General features: G+C 33.6%; 5 protein-coding genes across 7 annotated transcripts; 1 reads left to right on the top strand and 4 right to left on the bottom strand.

Moving 5' to 3' along the window:
• Nucleotides 1-1,545, bottom strand: LOC111778336 (homeobox-leucine zipper protein HOX11-like). The gene is made up of 4 exons (XM_023658093.1): nt 1,144-1,545; nt 778-1,046; nt 609-688; nt 1-525 (listed from the first exon to the last, which is right to left on the bottom strand). The coding sequence occupies exons 1-4, from the start codon at nt 1,436-1,438 to the stop codon at nt 213-215; spliced, it is 957 nt and encodes a 318-aa protein (XP_023513861.1). The 5' UTR covers nt 1,439-1,545; the 3' UTR covers nt 1-212.
• Nucleotides 1,546-9,287: 7,742 nt separating this feature from the next.
• LOC111778071 lies at nt 9,288-10,795 on the bottom strand. Its single transcript, XM_023657710.1, has 2 exons — nt 10,490-10,795; nt 9,288-10,359 (listed from the first exon to the last, which is right to left on the bottom strand). The coding sequence occupies exon 2, from the start codon at nt 10,351-10,353 to the stop codon at nt 9,454-9,456; it is 900 nt and encodes a 299-aa protein (XP_023513478.1). The 5' UTR covers nt 10,354-10,359; nt 10,490-10,795; the 3' UTR covers nt 9,288-9,453.
• A 1,092-nt stretch (nt 10,796-11,887) lies between these two features.
• Nucleotides 11,888-13,463, top strand: LOC111778791. Its single transcript, XM_023658765.1, has 3 exons — nt 11,888-12,107; nt 13,040-13,147; nt 13,245-13,463. Exons 1-3 carry the CDS (start codon nt 12,045-12,047, stop codon nt 13,461-13,463), a joined length of 390 nt encoding a protein of 129 aa, XP_023514533.1. The 5' UTR covers nt 11,888-12,044.
• A 227-nt stretch (nt 13,464-13,690) lies between these two features.
• Nucleotides 13,691-15,477, bottom strand: LOC111778262. Of its 3 annotated transcripts, XM_023657974.1 has the most exons (4): nt 15,260-15,477; nt 14,816-14,998; nt 14,028-14,140; nt 13,691-13,707 (listed from the first exon to the last, which is right to left on the bottom strand). In XM_023657974.1, exons 1-4 carry the CDS (start codon nt 15,394-15,396, stop codon nt 13,703-13,705), a joined length of 438 nt encoding a protein of 145 aa, XP_023513742.1. In that variant the 5' UTR covers nt 15,397-15,477; the 3' UTR covers nt 13,691-13,702. The 3 variants fall into 3 exon arrangements, with proteins under 3 accessions (XP_023513742.1, XP_023513741.1, XP_023513743.1); XM_023657973.1 differs by lacking the exon at nt 13,691-13,707 and having other exon boundaries at nt 13,725-14,140; XM_023657975.1 differs by lacking the exons at nt 13,691-13,707; nt 14,816-14,998 and having other exon boundaries at nt 13,725-14,140.
• Nucleotides 15,478-16,627: 1,150 nt separating this feature from the next.
• LOC111779203 (citrate synthase, mitochondrial-like) lies at nt 16,628-22,659 on the bottom strand. The gene is made up of 20 exons (XM_023659298.1): nt 22,499-22,659; nt 22,192-22,261; nt 22,030-22,092; nt 21,695-21,736; nt 21,281-21,346; nt 21,042-21,107; nt 20,771-20,884; nt 20,543-20,606; nt 20,342-20,424; nt 19,959-20,008; nt 19,812-19,889; nt 19,527-19,655; nt 19,386-19,428; nt 19,095-19,181; nt 18,508-18,609; nt 17,975-18,082; nt 17,800-17,850; nt 17,338-17,411; nt 17,220-17,262; nt 16,628-17,139 (listed from the first exon to the last, which is right to left on the bottom strand). The coding sequence occupies exons 2-20, from the start codon at nt 22,240-22,242 to the stop codon at nt 17,017-17,019; spliced, it is 1,437 nt and encodes a 478-aa protein (XP_023515066.1). The 5' UTR covers nt 22,243-22,261; nt 22,499-22,659; the 3' UTR covers nt 16,628-17,016.
• Between the last annotated feature and the right edge of the window lie 623 nt (nt 22,660-23,282).

Genomic DNA, 23,282 nt, shown 5'->3' with positions numbered 1-23,282 from the left:
TGGGGGGAATTAAAAAATTAATTTAAAAGAACAGTCCCTAAAATGGTGAAGAAACAGCTCCAAGGAGAGGAGGAGAAAGAGAAATGTTGAAAATAATAATAACCTGTTCTCCTTTTTCTCGGATTCTACTGGTTTTTTTTTTGGGGGGGAAAAGGGTTTTATGTACAGAAAAGGGAGCACCATCATGATTCGCCTTAACCCATATCTCCTTATCATGAAGTTGTTGACTGGTGGGTCTGTGTTTTTGCAGAAAATGGGAAAGAGGAGGAGCTTGCTCCACCAGAAATGGCGAAACCAGGTAGTTTTACTCCGCCGGCGGTGGCTGTGGCGACGGTGGAGGTCACTCTTTCACATGATGGGCACATGGTGAGTGTGGTGGCTGGTAATTGCATGTAGAATGAGTTAGTGGTCTTCAGAGCTCTTAATTCTTGAAGCTCCTTTTGTAGCCGTCTGTTCTCTTCTGTTAATGTCTCACAGCATCTTTTCAAATACTCACAATCCACCTCCGTTTGCTTCAATTTCGTCCTGTAAATTTCTACAAATTTCAACAAATTTCCCCAAAGAATCTATTCCATAACTGATTTGATTCGAACGACTCAACCAATTACCTGGCTCTTCTGTTTTGGAACCAAACTTCCACTTGGCGCGGACGAAGATTCAGTTGCTTAGCCAGCGCCAGTTTTTGTTTCTGTACAAATCGGAATCGGAATCGCAAGAATCAGTTTCAGAAATTAAGATTCGAGGTTAAAATTAAGAAATCAATCGCTGTGTTCTTACTGGATTCAAGGTGTTGTGTTCTTTGAAGCTTTCTTCGAGGTAAGCGGATTGGTCTTTCGACAATCTGAGTTTCTTCCTCGTGGAGCCATTTTCGTCTTCATCGCTTGCTCGTGAAGACGCTCGCTCAGATTCACCTACTTCGTTTAGAACGCTATTTTTCATTTGATCTATCCGTGAAGAAATGTTCCCTCCGCCGCCGTACAATCCAAATTCCATTTGAAACGACGACGCTGCGCTGTTCGGCGATGCGGATCGGTCTTCAACTTCGTCTGAAAACAATCGATTTCCGTTAGAAAAATCAGGGGAAATGATTTCGTGATTTGGAAGGTAGTTACAGTCAGGGTTTCGAAATCTCGAAAACCTTACCATTTTCGGACGACGGCCATGGAAATCCTTGGTAAGGATTCGTTAGGTTCCGTTGAACAGGATTGCGAGGGAGAAGATCGAGTTGGATCGGTGGATCTTCATTGCCATCGGATTCCTCTTCTCTCTGATTAGGTTTTTCTTCGTCGCCTTCTTTATCTCCGGCGATAGTACGGCCGATCGATAAGTCGACGCAGAACCCTAAATCTGGACGGGAAAGCCCGCGCTGAGGTTGCCGTTGCTTGTCGACGAAACGAAAGGGCTTGGGAGTGTCGCCTAAGCTCAAGCCAAGCTCCATCGGTGCTGCGGCGGCGCGCAGGCGGAAAAAGAAGGAGACGAGCTAACGGCGAGTTTGGAGTGGAGAAGACTGCGAAATAATGAAAAAAGAGTATAAGATTTTGTGATAAGATGAGTCAAATAAATATAAGGCCGATGGAGACCCGAAAATAAAAGCCATTATATTAATAATATTATTAATTAGATTTAAATCTCAAAAAAAAAAAAAAAAAAAACTAAAAAAAAAAAAAAAAAAAAAAAAAAAAAAAANAAAGATGAGTATTGAGTGCCAATAAATGGAAGGCTAATAGAATATTAAACAAGGAAAATAAATATTTTAAAACTCAAGAAATAAAATTATAATTTATTCCAAACAAAAAAAAATGTAAATCTAAATAAAAATATTTATTTATTTATTTTTTAAAAAAATGATAAAAATTTACTTTTTTTTTTTTTTAAGGAGAATTTTGGTGGCAGTACCTTGGTGGTTAAGGTTGTCGAGTGGGGAAAAAAATTATAAACAGAAGCGCGTGAGGGTACCCAGAGTCAAAATGGGGCCCACCGATAATTACGTGTTCATCAGGCCTGTTAAGAGAGGGAGATCCTATCTCTTAATCACGTGAATAACACGCGGCACAAAGTCGCGTGGATTTCGAGTGGTCTCAATTATAGGGAGCCCTATTTTGAAGATTAAAATCCCACTACAAATTTCTCTATATTTCAAAATAATAATAATAATTAATATTATTATTATTATAATAAAAAGAAAAATAAAACAAAAAGTAGAGATGCTAAAGGGCTTGGATTTGGAGCTGCATGCATGCTCATAGGGCATGTGGTCTCCCAAGGATAAGGTCAGCCTGACCCTTTTTCTCACTTTTTATTTATTTTCATGTAAAAATAATTATTAAAAAAACCCAACCATAAATTATTTTCCATTAATTATTAAACAAAATTGATAATTTTATTTTTATTTAAAGAAAAAAAAAGTACAAAAAAAATTGTAGTAATTACGTATTTATAATTTAAATATTTTATAATTAATTTCATTGAAGACAACCAATAAAAGCGTCATTCCCCATTATAATTCATTTATTTATTTCAGCTTAACAATTACACCAAGGCCCTACTTACTGCTTACATTATTATTAATAATATAAAGTAAATATATATATATATCATCATAATTATTACAATTATTATATTCTTTTTATTATTGAGATAAATCTTTGGAGTTTGGTGTGAATAAATTCTTATACCAAATCGGAATAGGCTTGAAGCATGTTTGACTTTTTCCTTTCCTTTCCTTTATTTCTTTGTCTCATCAAATTTTGAAAAATATATTTTTTTTTTTTAACAACAGTTTTACTTTCGACAAATATAATAATTCTATGAAAAAAAACACACAACTTTGGTAATAAAAACACTCGCTTAATAAATGAATTTGCTTGTTTATGATCGTCAATATTCAAGAAACGGGTCAACTTTCATGAATATTACAAGAGTCAAATGAGACTAAAATGTCTCGAGATACGAGCTAGGTCTATCACGTGATCTTTCTATTTAAAAATATATATATATATTAACTTTAATTTGAGTTTGGATCGATCGACCAAACTTCGAATACTGTTTGACAAACTAAGGTTTGATTTTGGGTTGAGCTTGAATCGAGTCTTTGTTAGGTTTTAGGCTCGTTCGTGAGCCTGACATAGATCAACGTCCATAGAATTAGTTCCGTATGGGTCAATAAAATTAATCTGTATTGACAATATTATTAGTAGGGTAAGTGAATAGAAATTGCAACCATTGTCTTAATCGGGTCTCTTTCTTTTTGAAAAATAAAGAAAAAAGAAAAATAAAAGTGGATAAATGTACTTTTTAAAAATTTCCTTTTAGTAATAAAAGGTGAAGATTTGTGAATTAAAAAAAAAAAAATAAAAGAAAATAAAAAAGTGGAGGTTTGTTTGTCTGTGACGAAGCGTACAAGCGGGGTTCATCCTCATGATAATGCCTCTTAATTTTGCATAATGGTGGATGCTGCTACATCCACATGCTAATACGTACTCAAATATATCATGCCCACTTTATTATTATTATTATTATTTATTTAAATAATAATAATAAATAATTACTATTAATTAAACATATTTCATAAAAAAAATTTAAATTTTTATAGAAATTTTTAAAAGATTCAATAATAACTTTAAATTGTTATAGAAATTTGAAAAGAAAAATTTAAACGTTTAAAAAATAAAAATAAAAAATATCTTTTACCAATTTTTTTTTTTTATCGAAACGGTTAATATTTTATTTAGAAAATGTCTCCGATCTTTTATAAGAGTTTAAAAAATATTATTTTAACTTTTAAAAAAATGTTTCAAAATTACACCTAAATTTTCAATTTTAAAATTTTAAAAATTAATAAATACTTTTACTATTAATTCCACGTTTTAAAAATGCGCCATAGTCTATGAGATATTGATAGATAACATTTGGTCTAACAGTAACAGTTACATTCAAAATTAATGGTAAAAGTATTTTTCATAAATTTTTTTATTTAAAAATATTATTAAAACTTTATTAGGCGGTTTTAAAATTTAACCATTCAAGCTCTAATCATCAATTATTTAGTTATAAAAAAAAGTAATTATTAATTGTATAATTATTAGTAATTAAAAAAGATTGATTGGTCAATTTTGGTCGCAATCATAATCAATGTCGTGTAACATTAAAATTAAAATTGATTTTCTTTTCCAAAACGTTAAGATTTTTTGTAAAATAAAAAATTGAAAATTCTGGAATTTCTTAAAAAAGGATGCGTTTAATCTACGCAAATGGTACAAAAAGGAATTATTGGGGAAAAAATAAATACAAAATTGAATTTATTTATTTTTTAATTGGACGAAAAAGAAATTAGTCAAAAAAGCCAAATTTTGTGTTTTTATCGTTTGACTGAGTGATTGGTGGTTAATTTAGAAGTGATATTAGTCAAATCACCAAACTAACAACCAATACTCTCCCCCTTTTCTAATTAATTGTCAACTTACTTTAATTTTTTCTACCGCCCTAATTAACATAGATTACGAAACTTAGTCATTACAACAACACGTTTAGTTTTCTAATTAACGCAGACTTCCAATTCAACATTCTATTCCATACGTCATTTAAATTTGACTATTTTTCATAAAAGACGAAAGTAATGTGTTCAACCTTACAATATGAATGTTGGAGGATGAAAGTCCCACATCGGCTAATTTAGAAAATGATCATGGGTTTATAAACAAATAATACTCTCCCCACTAGTGTGAGACCTTTTGGGAGAGTTAATATTGGACAATATCATACTATTGTGGAGAGTCGTGTTTGTCTAAGAATATCATATTCTAATATATTTTGTTGTTATAGACAATCACAAATTAATTATTAGTTCCAATAATTTGTGAAGTGAAAGGATGGGTAATAGAAAAGTAATAATTATGTCCAAATTAGTGCATAACGTAAAACCCACAAAAATGAACCTCTAAATGAAAATAAAAAAAGATTTATATTATAAAATAATTTCAAATCAACCCTTTTAAAACACAATATTTACAATTTTTGTAAACCAAAAAGCATCATTTTATGAATTATTGAAAGAAAAAAAAAATTAAAAAAGGAGAAATGATGAATAAATGAAGAAGACGAAGTCAATGTCACAATTATTAAGATAATTATTTATTGAAAGATGCAAAAAAGTAGCTAAAAAAAAAAAAAAAAAAGNACGGTAACAGGTCAACCAGACGGTGACAGTGTACGCCAATTGTCACGCTTTTAGGAGCGGTGTAATTATTGAACTCATGCAAATTAATTATTATTTTTTTATTTTTTATAAAGCATTAAATAAAATCACATAAACAACAAGTCAGTGCATCGGAACGCCCAAAACCGTGAAAATTTAAATTAAAAAAAAAAAAAAAAAACCATTTTTATTTAGTTAAAAAATTAATATTAAATAGACGAACAAAGGGAATATAAGTAGGAAATCAATAGTCTTGTTTGGAATAATTACGTGGCATTCATGCAAAGAGAGGTTTGACTTTTCAGAGAGAGGTTTGACTATTTATTATGACCGAGTGAGTCTGTAGTGGGTGAGGTTTTAAATTCAAAACCATTCCCGGGATATGGGCAAAACCGGAAGAAATTAATTAAAATTTTGTATAATATTTTTAAACTTTCATATATTCCATCAATTCTCTATTTTAAATAGTAATTACTCAATTAATAAATTTTAATATATAATTAATTAACATAAATTAAAATAGTCTTTTGAAAGATCGATTCAATGACCAAAACAGTATATATAGAGACCGTGTAAGAGTCAAAATCAAACTTTAACGCCTATGGTAAAAAGGTGGTCGATCACGTAGGTATAGTTTAGAGACTAAAATAAAAGGTCGGGAAAAGGTGGATGAAAACAAGGACCCGAGACGTGACCAAAGTGATTAGACTATGAAGAAAAAAAGTGGAATTTGATTTACATTTGGAGGTAGATGGGGGCGTATCTGATGTCAGAGCATGCGTTATCTTTTTTGACTTTGGAATAATGGCCCTACTTTCATTCATATCATATATAGACATTGTTTTTCCTATGTTCTTTGCATTTTTTTTCCAAACTTTATATTAATTATTGCTTTATAATTGATTGATTTGTTACAATTAAACGGGTCGTCCATTGTTTAGAAAATATGGGGGCTAGTCACATCTTAATATGGATGATGTTGCAAATGTTGTGACATATTGTGACACTCGGGTAGATGAGAGATATATGAACAAATCGATACCATATTTAAATGAGAACGGTCCTATAACAACTCAAGTTCATTGCTTGCAGATATTGTTCGTTTTGACCCGTTTCATGGTTTTAAAACGCGTTTAATAAAGAGAGTTCTGCACCCTTAAATAAATGTTTTGTTCCTCCCTCCAACCAATGTGGGATCTCACAATCTATCCCATTGGGGTCTAATCTCATGGCTAACACACTGCCCATTTGTCTGGCTTTGATACCATTTATAACAACCCAAAGCTTGTCGCTAGAGAATATTGTCATTTTTTACTCGTTACGTATCGTCGTCAGTCTCATAGTTTTACAATACGTCTATTAGGGAGAAATTTTCACACTCAATACTTAGTTTCCTTCACCAACTGAGGTGGGATATCACAAATCCGGGTGATAAGATAGCTAGAAATAAGTTAAAAGAATTAAAAATTAGTATTTATACCAATAATGTGCACATATTTGTGGTGGCTCAATTATAAGAATTTCGAAGTTAAATGTGTTATTCGTGACTTTTTCGAAAGTTTGCTATGAAAACATGTGAGTGAGAAGAAAACATTCTAAAAAGACCCGTTTTAGTTTTTGGGGATAGATTTTAGTCTTAAAAGTAAGGAGTAAGTAACGTGATCATGTCACAGGAGATGCCAAGAAATAACAGGGCACATAGATGCCGAATCCATATTTCAAATCCTAATCTCAATCACGAACCTGAGTTGTTACATATATGCTAATTATTTGTAATTTTAAACTAATTAATCAAGCACAAACCGCTTAAAAGCTCATAAAATTTATTATTTTGTATAATTTAAAATCAAATAAAGTTAAGTTAATGAGAAATAGGGACAAAATAGATTTAAATAAGTTTTAAATACCATTTTATTCTGTAATAAATAAAATAAAAGACAATAAAATGGAACATTATAAGAGTCTTAAGTGTGTTGGGACAAGGAAACACAAAGGTGATGACGTGGACGAATGAGATAGCGAAGGTGGGGCCCAAATAGGAGAAATTAGATCGCGTTGGGACCTCCCATGGATCGAGCCAATCAGGGAAGCGTTGGAAGAAAGCGAAAAAGTTCAAATACCCCACAAAATAATAATAATAAGAAATAATAATCAATAAATAATCAATAATCAATAATAAACAATTATATAACAATAATAAATATATAAATAAATTGAAGGTGACAAGTCGCAGACAATAGCAATCATTAGTACGGTCCCCTTGCTTTCTTATTGGTTTTATAATTCTCACAATTTCTTATTTATTTTAAACGAATTTTCAAACATATCATAATTAAAATAACAAAATAATTAATATTTCAAACACATGAATTGGTAGCAATACTAATTACGAAATATTTTATTTTTTTGGATTACAATAATATAATATGAATGAAGAAATAAATTTTTTTTTAATTAATTGAATTAGGTCGAATTCGATAATTAAATGTACACGTCTATTAAAAATGTTATTATAGCTAGTAGCTATGGTCAGCTAGCAACGTGGATGTATCGGATAATTGAATGGTTATTTTGGAATGTCATGAATAATTTTATCATCAACTAATTATATTCGTTGCAAAATTTTAGTTTATTTATTATTATGTATTATTATTTTATTGCATATGCTCTAATAAATTCATAAATTATTGGTGGCTTTTTTTCTCCTTGCTTATATAATTAGTGACTTATACGAGTCGCTAAATCAAAAAATTTAAGTATATTATGATTTCATTATTTAAATATTACGCGATGAATTAATTAAAAGTAAGAATATAGTAGTTTTAGATTAAAAGAAAATATGATGTTATTATCGAGACATGAAAAGAATTAGTGTACCCAACTTATAATTTATGTTAAAAATTATTTTTAGCCTAAGTTAGATCTGTTTCTTTTACTTTTGTAATAATTTGTAATAGTCCAAATTTCCTGTTAATATATATTAGCCGTTTTGATTCGTTACATATCGTCGTTAGCTTCACGGTTTCAAAGTGTATCGATTAGGGAGAGGTTTCCATAGCTTTATAATGAATTCTTCGTTGACCTCTCCAACGAACGTGAGATCTTACATGATTAAGATTTAATGAAATCTCTAGCGGTAAACTAATCAATATATTTATAGGCTATGTTGTATAAATCATTCATTAATAATATTGGACATTTAATCTAATAGAATTTTTGTAGGGTAAAGATTAAGTGGTACAAAATTTTTATAAGTGCAAAAATTAAATTATTAGAAATAAAAAAAATAAAACTTACATTGGTAAAAAGTAAAAATTTGAAAAAGGAGGATTAACGGACAGCACAAAACTTTTACCCGAACAAGTACAAAGACAGTAAAGTAAAAATAGTGGGGGTGAAAATAAAACAGCAGAAACGCGTGCAAATGACAGAGTGTCAATATTAATGATTGCATTTCATTGGTCCAATCAATTATTATTCAAAATCATTCGGATCTCCCCGGTCCCACCCCACCCCTCCCTTCCATTTTAAACCACACGCTCGCACGTGCCAATCCATACCCTTATTTATTTTTTAATATATTTATAAAAAAATTAAAAATAAAACAAATAAACATATAAATAATATTGAAACTTGGTGGTGGGCCCTCGTCCTACCCCCAAACCGACAAAGAAACATTACCTTCAGAAAATACGCCTTGTTTGGGTTATTGCATGTGTACGGTCGATACGCCTTTTATTCATTGCACGTGCCAGCCAACGCTCATGGGCCTCCAGTTTCCCGGTAATTTGGGCTGGGCCTTTTGCATCCACCGAAGGACTTATTGGGCCGAGCCCAGTCAACGGTGCACGTTGACCTTCAGCTTCAATTCCCCCCTGCCTTCCGGGGAAATATGGTCCACCAAGGTGATACAGTGCCTGAAACTGTAAACAAAGAACAAAAATGGCATGTTGTTGTTGCTGCTGCTGCTGCTGCTGCTGTGGTCAATTCTCTGAAAGCAATGGGCCATGCAATCACCAACACTTTGTGAACACAGCCACCTCTAATCTACAACAGATTTGCAAGAAACATTTGAAAATAATGAAGAACAGCTTCCAAGAAACATTTGAAGACAGAAGGATTGAGATAATATGAACAGAAGAACAGATATAGAACAAACTTCATACATAAGGGGGTTAGCTAGCTCTGTACACACTAAACTGAAATGGTATCTATTTCTAATTCAAAGAAGATCCTAAAACTTCTCTTCTCTTCTCATCTCATTCATTCCCAATGTGATTAGTGATCTTCTTCTTCTTGCAGCCATGGCCGATGCAACCATTATCAGAGGCGTTTTCGGACGCTGCGGTTTCGTCTTTGTTGTTATTGTCCATGAGACAGCCTTCAGTTTCCAAGAATTGAACTCTTCTTCTTAGCTCTTCCAGCTCTCTTTCCATGAAGAATACCCTTTCCTTCAATGTCAAATTCTCCTCCTGAAGCTGGGCTATGTGAGAATCTTGATCATCTACTCTACTCTCCAAAACGCTGCTCTGTTCTTCACCACCAGAAATTGGGCAGATCATTTCAAATCTACTTAGATCATGATCCAGCCGTCTCTCCACCTCTAAATGACCTTCCACATCGCTATCACCAGATCCCCCATCTTCTTGTTCTTCTTCGTCTTCATCTGACCTAAGTCTAATCAGACCCTTCATCGAGCCATAGCCGTCGAGACCCCACTCCTCCTTAGCCATATCAACGAGAACTTCCCTTAGAGGCGAAAATATGGGAGTAGGCAACACTGCAGGGGTGACGGGATAAGGCGACACCAACGACGCAATACCGCCGGATCGTTTGGCACGAATTAAAAAGGAAGTGGTATTACGAGGCGCGAAAGGGGGAAAACGGTAGTTACACTTCTTCTTTGGATGAAAACGTCTCGATTTCAACCGATTTTGGTACTGTAATTCGTTCCAATTCGAGGGTTTATAGGCTGATGAAATCGAGCCTTTTCGCCTCATATCAAGCCATCTCCCCTTCCTGAGACATCGGCCTTGATTCGAAGTAGGAGCAGTGGAGAGTAATCTCTGGGAGCCGTGAAGAAACATACCTCGATTCTCCAGCGGTAGAACTGGAGGCAAATTTGGAGGATGAATCCAAACGACAGAGTTTTGATTCATCAAGATCTGTGTATGATCCATATCATTCATCCAACCGAAGCAAAATCAAATTTCCGAAACCCCAATCACAGAAACAAGAACACATTCAAAAAAACAAAAGAGAAATCGCTAATTCAAACACGGAACAATAACGTACAGAAGGAAATTAGGACATTCGAGTTGCAACCATGGACAATCCAACCGTTGAAATTCAAATCCTGGAAACCCTAGAAATCGAAAGCAGAGATGTTCGTGAGTAGTTGGGAACAATTAGTAATGAATCTGAATGTTTGTGGAAGAAATCGAAGGATTATGATTATGAAATTGGAGTCTGGAGTGAAGAAAAGGGCTTATAAACACACAGAACTCTTGAGCTTCGTCTATGGCGAAAATGTCGTTTGCGGAACCTCTTTCGATTTTCTCTCTCTCTCTCTCTCTGAATCGAACAAGATCAATGCCTCAATAATTTGTAATTTATTTTAAATTATTATCCAACTATCGTCACTTTATTTTTTTTAGTAAATAAATGTTCATTTTTATATACACACGTATACCAATATTTTTTTTTTAAAATAAATTGAAACCTCCGATAAATAATGAAATTAATCCATTAAAAAAATATTGCAAAAATTAATTTTCCCCTATTAATCAAAATCCCATGCTAATTTAAATGATTTAAAAAATATTCTCAAATTTATTAAAATAAAAATTACGAGAAACAACCACCAATTTTAAACCATGAAAACTAATAATGAAATTACTATAAAATAAAACTTAATTTTATGGATTTAAGTAATAGACTTTTATGTTTTATTAAATTAAGGAGTCGATTACATCATTTAATAAAATAAATTAAAAGTGTACGGATGTGATATTGAATGTCATCTTAATAAAATAGAGGGATGTTTTAATAAAAAAAAAGACGTTTGATTCGTATGAATTTTAGATAGATTATTATTAGAGATGTGCACGGGGTGGGCAAGTCTCCATTTCAGCAACTTATTTGATTCCCCGATCACGTTTGATTCGTATGAAATTTGCAAGCATAGGTTACCGCTCATAGTTTTTTACTGCTTATTTTTCTTTTTAAAAAGAATTATTTTAAAATTTTCATTAATATAATTTTCATTCAAAAATGGTAAAAAAGAAATTATAATAAATTAATATATTTCATAAAAAGTATATATATATCCATTTAATTTCTAAAATTTTAAATTTTAACCTTATTTAAACCATAATAAATTTATAATTTAAATATTAGAATGATACTCCTAAAATTTAATTATTTGTAACGTGGTCATTAAATATGTTGAAAATATATTTATATTAAGTAGGACGGGTGGATAATTGGGTGGGGATAGAGAACCCGATCCATTTATCCAATTGAAAAAAAATGTTTCAAATCTCCTTCCCATTCTGAACCGGTCTCTCTAGGTAAAATAGACCTATCTAATTATTATTATAATAAACAAGAGAACATAATTTGATTAGATTTGTAAATGAATGGAGTTTCCTTCCAATTCATTGCAAGAAAAGGAGAAGTTGGTGAATTTAATTGGTCATGGTGTGTTCCGTTGTATGAGCAAAGGAGAGAACGTGTCACATCAGGCATTGGAGTCGCTAATCCCTCGTGAAACGGCATCAGATTGGCGTACAAGTACCCAAATCGCCAAACATCACTCACCAAAATCACAAGCCCATCACAGAAAGACATGGCCGGGACATGGAAGGCGGACGAGCAACTTTTCCAGCTTCTTGCCAGTCTTCTTCACCAGGTCACAATTTCCCTCCACTTTTGCTCTTATTTCCTATGTTCATTTCATTTGCTGTGATTTACCTTGTTTGGCTTTCTAATTCTGTTCGTGATTGGATCGCTGGTACTTGCCTGATGATTGATGAAACATTTTGTGATTTATAAGTGTCGGGGTTTCAAGACGATGGATCTAACCTCATTCATGGGGAGGAGAACGAAACATTCTTTACATGGGTGTGGAAACCTCTCCCTTACAGATGCATTTTAAAAATGTTGAGGGAAAATCCAAAATACAAGGCACAAAGAAGACAGTTTTGGGTAACGGTGAGCTTCAACCGTTACATTATAGGTTTACACTAGAGTTGGGAAAGGCTGGGAATAGGTAACTTAGGGAGAGGAACATAATATCTTGATGAAATTGCTGTAGAAGATTCACACGACATGATTTTCGTCACACTGTTCCCTTTGGGAATTGCTCTGGGAAGCAGTTACGTATTCTGATTGTTTGGCACCTAATTAATACAGTGAGTAGAAAATTTCTAGTCTATAATGGTGAAACACCTTTGCCTTTCTTTGACCATGTAATGAGAAGAGCAAATTTCCAAAAATAGTTATGAACTTATGATCCACTCCTTTGAAAGTCGGTTGCATTCACCTTCACGTTTGGGTACTATGTTTTTTGTTTCAACGAGTACCCATTGTGTAGTATGTTGGAAACTACGACCCTCCACAGATAATGTCCACCTTTTAGCATAAGCTCTTATAGCTTTACTTTTGGTTCACAAAAGGCCTCGTACCAATGGAGATAGTGTTCCTTACTTATAAACTCATGCTCTTCTTCTTAATTAGTCAATGTAGGACTAATTCTTTCAATAATCCTCGGCATAAGTCCACGCCAGGAAATTTTGTGAGCTTCTCTGCTCTTTTCTTCCCTAAGATGCAATTATCTTGCAGGTGGAATCACTGACCAACCAGGAGGAAGTTGAGCTTCGTATGAAGATCGAAGCCCTTGGACTTGAAGTAACAAAAGTACCCTCAAAGTCCTTAAAGCAGCTCGATGAAGTCCGTCTGGTTTCCTTCATACACTCCTTGCATTTATCAACATTTTCTTGAAAAGATTGAATCTAATGTCTAAAAAGTCCATTTCCTATTTATTCAGATGGAACTTGCCAAGGAGTTGGATAAGTTATCTGAAAAGCTAGACGATGTGGATGAAATGATTTCTTCAGCAATGGCTGCTGACCCACAGGTGCAGTCTCTTTTGAGTCATACTGCTGATATTTGGATGCCGGTGATAACTGCATCCACCGATGACCGGCGGAAGTTTACAGCTTCAGCTGGAGAAAATTCAGAAACAGAAAAGAGTTGTGCTAGTTAGACATATAATATATATATATATATATATATATATATACACTTTTTCTTTTTTGGTTTATTTAAGGGCCAAGTAAAGTAATTTCAATTCACTATCACAATTTTGTTATATACCATAAAGAATGTGTCCTACCACTGATTGGAATGTATTTTCTCCAACGGATAATATATTTTGCCACCTTGTTCTGTAGAAATCCTTCATCATTGTTCAAGTATAGTACCATTTAGTTCTGCCATTAGATTTTAATCTGGATGGGAATAAGAATGATGATAACGACTCTAGAAAATGACTTATAAAGAAGATTCAACTAGAGTACTACAGAATGAGTCAATGTGCATTTTTATTACTTGAGTCTTACCAAATCAACTGCCTATATTCAGGTCCTTCCCCAAAACTAAACATAATTGGGAGGATTAGTGTTGCCAATAATGCAACACTACTTTGTTGAGATCAACTTGACGACTAGAGCTATAAGGGTTGTGACAGAGGAACTGACTATCCAAAGGACGAGGGAAAAGACAAAAAAGCCAGCCAAAATGGTAAGAAATGGAGGACCTTGGGCATCACCAGTTACTTTACTTCCATCCTTTTTCTCCTTGGTGGAATTCCCATCTGAGGAATTTGATGCTGTTATAGAAAAAGATCTTTGCCTCAATTTCAATCTTTTGGTGTTCTTGTACCTGCATAAAAGAAAGCACACAACCACTCAGCTGAGTAGCAATATTGTGATTACAAGTATCAGTCATCTCAGACTAGGTGTGTTCTAATTTCTGGCAGATGCAAGGAGGATCTCAGCTACTGATTTAGCTTTATATAAGTATATGATGCCTTTGTGAGGAAAGAGATGAAGTAAATGAAAGTCTAAACAGACAAAATAACATAAAGATCGAACCATGAATGGTAGGAAACAGTATTTGCACCAATACTTCCAGAAGATTTTAAAGAGGAAACTCCAAATTAATTGTTGAGCCAACTGACAACTTGAGAAGACGATAGAATTCAATTAATTGTTGTAAGATTTAAACCATTTATTATTACTGTGGTTCCTCCAACAGCTGTGATTCATCCAAGAAGTCTAAATTTTTTTTCGAAGATTATAGAGGCCATTCCAGAATTATCATTTTCTGGCAATCTTAAATGTAACTACTTCACAATCAGGGAAGAGCTTTCAGAAAGAACTAATAAACTTTCCCCAGGCGCATCCGGAAGCCAGAAAGTATCAAATCAAAGATTCATCCTGTTTCAACTTGGAATTGGAAGAAAACCAGAAAAATAAAGCCAAAATCCTAATGCTAGTATAAGTTCCTTGCGGGAGTAGCATAGCGAAAACCAATTAAGATTCAGTGTTTTACTACCTGCCAAATTCCATTTCCATCACGAGAATCAAGGTGGATTCACTTAACAGAACTAAGCAACAGATGAACTTCCATGTTAACATGCTCATTGCAAGGGTAACAGTCCAGATATCTTCTGAAATAATTGTGTCTAATGCGATGGATCGTAGAGGACTGCTGAACACGCAAACTAATAAAAATTCCCTAAAAAAAAACATAATACTAGTTTATAAGCACCTGGCGTTAGTAGCAAAAAAGAATTAGGAATTAGCAACAACCTGCCAGATTCCATTATCAAATATCAACAAAAGAATCAAAGTCGAACTACTTCACAGAACTAACAGATGAACTTCAGTACTAAAATGATCACTAGTCTCATTAACAATATACAACAATCCTGACATCTACTGTGATTAAATAAGTCGAATGCGAGGGATCGAAGAGGAGTGATTAAACTACGGATACCTGAAAGAAGGAATTGGAAAGCCATTCCGATGAAATTTAACGCCGACGATGGAAGGAAGAAAGGCTTTGTGATCCAAACTTGGGCGGTGAGAAGAGAGAACCAGTTGAGACGGCGGCGCGGCGAAGACGGAAGCCATTCACCTTCAGTCTTGTTGCAATTACTTCGTTAACTTCGGAAGAGAAGAGATTCGCACGAGATGCGGCACGGAGGGTGTGGATGATCCATTTCATAATTCACGTCTATTTTTGTTATCTACTTGGAAGAATATTCTATTTTATTATCTTTTTATATATATCTAAATTAGTTAAATGGTAATTCATTTTTTTTTTAATCTTTTATGATTTCTCATTAATTATTGTGAGGACATGAGAGTTTAATAATAGTGTCTAAATTCAACAAAAAAAAAAAAAAAAAAAAAAAAAAAAAAAAAAAAAAAAAAAAAAAAAAAAAAAAAAAAAAAANGTCCTATAATTATAGTAAATTTGTCGCATTATCAACAAAAATATTAAGTTTTTTCTTTAATACAGTAAATGGTCACATTATCAACCAAATGTTAAGTTTAAGTTTTTTTTCTTTAATATAGTAAATTGTCACATTATCAACAAAATGTTAAAGTTTAAGTTGAAGTATATATATTAATTTGAACATAGTTTAGTTTGAGTATAATATTTGGAGAATATATTAGTTACGAAATATATCATATTATATCTTAATATTCTTTCTTTTATGATTTATAATATATTTTATTTTATTCTCAATATTTAATGCTTACATCCTTTTTAAAAGTTGTGTATAGGAATGAGAATACATCTGTTATTGTGAGTTATTCTTGAACAGTAAACTCGGTAAAGCTTTTCCTCGTTCAGTCTCATTATAATCTTTCTCTTTTCTCAAACCCGGACTATTCTTCTTTCACAAGGGAAATAGGTCTGGGGCTAGCTATACATACATTTGCAAAAAGAAACTGTCCAAGGATTGTAAAGGTATAATGATAGTAGGGTCGGGATATCCCCGCCCTCTGAACCGGACGTGAAGGGTTGGAACGAGTGTATAACAAGAATGATTGGAATTCCAGACCCACGCCCTGGGAGGAATTCATTTTTTGAGTCTTCTGTCGCATATCCCAATTCGATTTTTCATTCTTAACACCGTAACCCCTTATTTTTTACTTAATCCTTGATCACTAAGTAGTTGCAAGAAGTTACCATTTGGAAATATTATTATCTGCCCCAGTTGAATTTAGAAATATTATTCATAATTTACCCATATAAAAAATATGTTTTAAACTTTATTGTTAAGTTACGTACATAGACTTGAGGACTGTATGAAGGGGCTTTTAAAAAGTAATTAAAAAAAAGTCTTGACACTTAGAAAAGTCATTCTAAATTAACGTTGAAGTGTCTCATACAAGGAAAAGTGCAGCCGAATCTCAGCTGCCAATGGGTATAGATTAACATTCAAGCCATGCCAACCGTTTTATTCAAATGGCTTCCCAACCAATTCCTCTCCTGAATAATGCACTTCTAACAGCTACTATATGAAACCGAATGAATGAAAAATTTGCCAAGAAACTCGGCGAGTTTAAGAAATAAGTGATTCCAAAATCTACTTATCCCCAAAGTAATTTCAGGTAATCCTGTATCTGCGCGGTAAACCATGCTTGAACAATTATTAAAACTAGCAAATGACAAGAAATCTCTCACCCTCGACCAATTTGTGAAGGCTGAATGAACTATTTTTGGACAGCCACTTTCAATCAAGCTGCTGCTTTCTTGCAGTGGTCCTCGAGCCATTTCAATGTCACGCTCTTCGGCCTCTCGAGTGGCAACCCCAGAGCTCGGTCCCATATTAACTGAACCCATAACAGAACATAGTAAATCTCAAAGTATTTGGTAAAATGAAGAAGAATTGAGAATGAATGTACAAAAAAAAAAAAAAAAGACAGATGAATGTGAACACTGAAGNAATACTCCTTGAAACACCGAAGAGAACAGTGAAGTACCTGTGCATAGTTGATGAAAGTTATAGTTAACGTTTAGTTAAAAGTAAATATCAATGTGTATTAATGAATCGCTACCTTGCTTCGGTCAAACCAAAGTAGTTCAACAGCACACCACTATGAGCATCAACATTAGGCCATGGGTTTTTAACCTGCAAACGCGGAAAATGCCACAAGAGGAGACAACTATGTAAGATTCATGGGTGACGTTCGTGAGCATCAACAATTCATGGCATAGTTTCATGTACATCAAATATACTGTGTTTGACTCAAAAGTCAAGTTACATATTGTGCTCGATCTTGGACATTCAGTACAAACTTAGAACATTTAATTCATTTTATGAAGGGAGAGAATCAGTTTCATGGAATCTAAATGTTTGGTCGACACAGTCGAAATTATCACAAGAAGAATTTGATACTACTGAAACTCCCCCACCTGAGTTGAGAAATGAACCCACAAATGCTAGCAGAAATGACTAACAACAGAAGATAAGGAGCATGCACAATTGAGCTAGTTATAGAGAAGGAAGCTCATCTTGCCTTGCCAAGTTCTGTTAGGATGGGTGGCACGACTTCGTAGAGCTTTGATACCTGCAAATCCCATGCTAGGTTATTGTGTGAACAATTTACGGCTTAAGTAAACCAAAAGGAATTTATACAGTGCGTGTGTATGAATGCTTGTGTGTGAGTCTACAATCAGGGAGAAAATGACAACCAGCTGAAAAAGAGGATCGTCTGGCAAATGCTTCAATGCAAACTCTCTCTGACAAGTATATCTTGGATCTGTTTTACGCAGAACTCCGTGACCAAATCCTGGAACAACCTACAATTTAAAAAGAATGATAAGGAGTTGATGTAAGTTTCACAAATGAAAATGTAAACATAAATTTGAAAAAGAATTCCGTAAAGGACGTCTCCTCTTCCTATAGAAGATAGGACCCGAAATACATTAGAGTTTATGAAAACGGGGAAAAAATATCTCCCAGAAAAATAAACCACTATGACCGAAATGCTTGAAGGAAAATTTTGTCAAACAGTGGCAAACTGAGAGGGGAGGATTAATGATTTTCCAACTAAAAATGTCCAAGAATACATATTCCTACCGATGAAGAACTGAAGAGAGAAAAACAACTGTTATTCTAGAACAGAACAGTTACTGATACTAGCTACATATAAGCGAGGATGAAGGTATATTAAGTATAAGCTCCATGCCTGACATTTCTAGCCAGAATGGATTTATGTTGTTACCTTGCCACTGTTTAGAGTTTTCCAAACATAGTCTTTCAACTGCTCCTTAGTTATGTTCTCTCCACACTCGTCCACTACAGATTTGATCCAAAGTAAAACTTCCTGCAAGCAGTGGGAAATAAGCAACAATAATTGACAATCTTTATATGTTGATAGGATGCATGGAGCAAACATTTGCTATGTATTTTCATGTTAGCTAACTGCAGTTAGTTTAAGGCTAACGCTCTAACATTACTTGGTTTCAAATCTACAGTCCTAAACTGAACAAAACAAGTTCCCTCACTCCAAAGATAAATAGCAGAAGCAAAAACATTCCTGAAGAATGTTCCATAAGGTACTATTAGACTGTTATCAGTTATGATGAGTAAACCAAATAATTATCTCAATCCCTTTCACTTATCTATTGATTTCTATTTTACACTTTCTAGATAAATTGAAGGTCAATGAATTGAGGGGGGAAAATAGTAGTATGAATGAAATCCATCAATATAATGAGAGAGTTATAAATGATAATTACGTACTTTATTAAAAGTTCAGAACCAAATAGAGGAAAAGGAGTAGCTATTAGAAAACAGTCTATCACACACCTGATTTGCCAAACCATGCAATGGTCCAGCCAATCCGTTTAGAGCAGCAGCAAACGAAAGATAGGGATCTGAAAGTGCACTAGCAACCTGCATAAAAGTATTAAATAACTAAGAGAATGACACAGGCATGAATTTGATGTGCAGAAACATTACACTGACAGCTTCGCTTGAAAAAGTCATGTTTCAATCAATGTACAACAGAAGTTCAGACTATGGAAACGATACTATAAAATACTAAAGAGAAAAGAAAACACACAATTCAATTGAAATCTGAGACGAAAGATAACTTACGAGGTGGCCTGTGTGAGCGCTGACATTCCCTCCTTCATGATCACTGCAGGTCATTTTTACACACACATTAGATGTTATTTGATTATTCTCTCTTAAATTCAATTACTTTAAATCCGATGGAAAGGAACAACATATACTTACGTATGGATAGTAACATAGAGCCTCATGAGTTCTTGCATTTGGGGACTATCAAATCCTAACATGTGCGAAAAATTGCCACCATAATCCAGAGAGTCATCTTTTGGAATTATATGGCCATCCTTGTATATCCTTCAAATATGATTAGAAGGAAGTCCCAATTAATCCAACAACGAAACAAGGAGGAGACCAGGCAAGAAGGGGTCAGAATATTTTAAATATGCAACGGCAAGTGACACAATTAGTTTCATACAATCAACAAATATATAATTAGAGTGATCTACCAACCTGCGGTAGACATAAGAAGCTACCAAAGGTACTCGAGCAATCAAATTCATAGAATCTTCATACGTTGGTTCCCAGTACCTATAAAATTAAATAGCTTTCAGTACTTGAGAAAATACGAAAACTGAATCTTGAATGCACGAACTTTACTTTGATTTATGAATTCCTTTCTCATAAGCCTTCTGGAATTCACTTTGAACCTGAAGGAAAGTACAAGTACACACCTTAAAAGACAGCTAACAACAGTACACCTAGATAATTAATTACGTTTCCAATAAACTAAACTTTTTCTCAATATAATCCAACAAACTAAATTCAGCAGTACAGGGTATAAAATTGGATCCAAGCATAAAACGCTGTGTTTTGATCAAAATAAACAAACGAGAAGTTGGATGCTAAAAAGTATTTATGGAAGTCAAATATGAAATTTCCAAATTGATCCAAGTATCCATACAAAAACCTTTCACATAAAGTTGACAAAGAAAATCATCACCTCATCTAGGGCGTGATAAATAGAGAACTTCATTACTAACCTGAAGACCCATAACACCTGTGGCAAACTGAGTCATCGGATGAGATGTAACGGGAAGAGCATCGATGGCCTTGTATACATAATCTGCAACCAGAAATGACAAAAACCCACCATTTAGGAAAATGTCTGCTGGAGCAGAAGAGGCTTCCGGAAGTCATATATAATCAAATATGCTCATGCAACTATCATGAACAAGCTGAACCTGGAACAACAGCTCGGCTTTGTAACTCCTTGGATAGTGCATCTACTTGCTCTTTGCTTGGTACCTGATATATAAAAAGAATAAATGATGATGTTTTTGGAAGTATAAAGCAAAATACTGCCTACAAGGAGAAGTAGGTTTATTCTATCAGCTACATGTCTGATGCCTCTATAACCCTGATATAATTATCAAAAGATCAAACGAATGGACAAGTTTTTGGCAACTCACCTTTCCTGTCAGAAGAAGCCACAGGAGACCCTCAGGTAGTGGCTCTCCATCAGGCTTTGCAGCTGGTAGTAATTTTTGACATTCAGGAATTGATAAACCCCTAAAGCGAATACCCTGGAAATATAATACACCATCCATTACTATACTAACACCAGCATTCATCCAATTCATATAGACCAGGGATAACCATGAATGTCGAGCACAGAAACCTTAACAAATGACATTTAAAGCCAAAACAATTCACTAGGATTTAACCAAAAGGATTCTAAACCTCGTCAGGGTCAAGTAGAGATGTTTCCCACAGTAGCCCTGTCATTCCTCTCATTCCACCAAGTACCTTCACAATGTTCGAGACAAGGCATTTATTAAGAGATGTAAAGAAAATGCTAGCAGAAAAGATAAGAGATTATTTTTCATAAGAGCTCCCTGGAACGAATTTGTCGCATGGGACTAAAGGACACCAATGTTAGAGAGCAGCAAAATGTAGACTAGTTCAGCAAATATACTTACCATATCAACAGTGATGTTGCCCAGTTGAACCTTTCCATGTTCTGCTTTGAATTTCTTCAGACGATCCTATAATCATTAAACATATTAATGAATATATATATAATTATCGGGGAAACTTAGGTCAGGGTCGGCAGTAAATGCATTGAATCAATTAGTCACACTGTTGTAGACTTATAATAACTTTCAACCAAGCTGGATACAGGAAAAAAGCATCTAAAGTAATCTCCTGATGAATTTATGTCAAAAACATGCATCCCATTTCAGTGAAGTGGTCATACTCAATGAAAGGCAGATGAGTGAATCAACTTGGACGTCAGTGTAAAACTTTAAAGAATAAGAACGAAGGCCTTCGTATTTATTGTGGGAGTGCTATGCTAAATAATTATTAAATGAATACCGTTAGGATAAACAAACCTGCTGTTCTGGAATTAATTCCCTCAAATGAGATTGTAGGTCCTGCACGACAAACCGAACTTATAAGCGGAATCACTTATTGGATATTAGTAATCATTCCATCTGTTAGGTAACTGATTACTCAATTGCCAAAGATCAATCAATTGGAAATATGCACGTAGACTTAATGTCAACAGTTATCAACTCTGGCTAGCAGGGAAATGTAGCCGTCACAGTCCGATTTAAACAATTAATAAATGTTAGATCTACCCCAAAATGAAGTCTCAAAGCTTTAAAACGGTAGTCTACCCACACAAGATTGATGAATAAAGATTAATGTGAGTGGAGAATATTACAAGATCCGGTGAGCTCTGCATTTGAAGCCATCTAACAGAATTACTGAGATTAGACTGCTGTCCCTGAAGCATCGAGGAAATTTCCAGATCGTTAAAACCTTTACCGTCAAAATAACTAACAAATTACCAACAACAGGAAGAATCCCGAGACAATATACTCACAACACGAGACCGTAGCTTTGAAAGAGCCGTCAAACTTCTGAAGAACGCCATGACTCTCAAAATTCCTTATCTGCATAATACATATACACAACTTGCTAAATACATAGATCACTGAGCTCTAAAAAAACAGGAAGAACAAGCAAAATACTAAACGTCCAATAAGAAAGGGAAATTAAAAAATCAGACAAGATGTTGAGTAATATACGAATATAGAAGATGAACGAACATCATCCGAGTTATCAACAGGTAAAAGAGAAAACGAAGATATGAATCAAACGGGAATCAAGTGCAGGAAATTGAAACGTACAGGAAAGTCAGAAAAAACCACGACGCTGCACGCAAACCGATTTGTGTGGATTTTGAATTGAGAATCCGAGAACTGACGAGCTTCGCGGTTCTCTTCTTTATTCCCAGAGGAAATCAAATGAGGAATTGGAGTGAAATTTCTTCAAATGCCTTCTCGAGCCTGCAGGTTCTGTCGTAATGCCTGAGGTGGGTGACCACATTCCGAAAATACCCTCGTTTCTGATTCCATTTACCAAAAAGTTGTTCCAAATAATAGATGAAATTACCTAATTTTTTTTAATAATCTTCCTAAAGTTTCAAAAAAAATTTCAAATTACCCTTAAAATTAAGAAAAAAACATTAATACTTTATTTAAAAAATAATTTGATTTTAAAGGTTTTATTTTTATTTTAAATTCAGAAATATCTTTATGCTAGTACATTTAAAAAATACTCATGAACTTTCCAAAGTAGCATTAAAAATTAAAATAATTTATGATAGGTTGATAGACGAGTTTATTGCATATATTGACGTAAGAAAAATTTTAATTTTTTTTAAATAAAGATAAATGGTATTAATTTTATTTTTAAATTTTAATAATTATTGTTTAAACATATTACTATTGATAAAAGTATTTTTAATTTTTTTTAAAAAACGTTGAAGTGTATTAATGAATCTTTTTGAGGTTCGAAGATATTTTTAATAAAATATTAATATACTTCATCCCAAATTAACAATAATATTATTTTTTATATTTAAAAGTATTATTAAAACATATATTTTTATTAATTTAGTCTAAATTCGTA

Source organism: Cucurbita pepo, chromosome LG17 (genome assembly GCF_002806865.2).
Source record: "Cucurbita pepo subsp. pepo cultivar mu-cu-16 chromosome LG17, ASM280686v2, whole genome shotgun sequence".
Lineage (NCBI taxonomy): Eukaryota > Viridiplantae > Streptophyta > Magnoliopsida > Cucurbitales > Cucurbitaceae > Cucurbita > Cucurbita pepo.
This window is presented reverse-complemented; position numbering and strand designations above follow the sequence as displayed.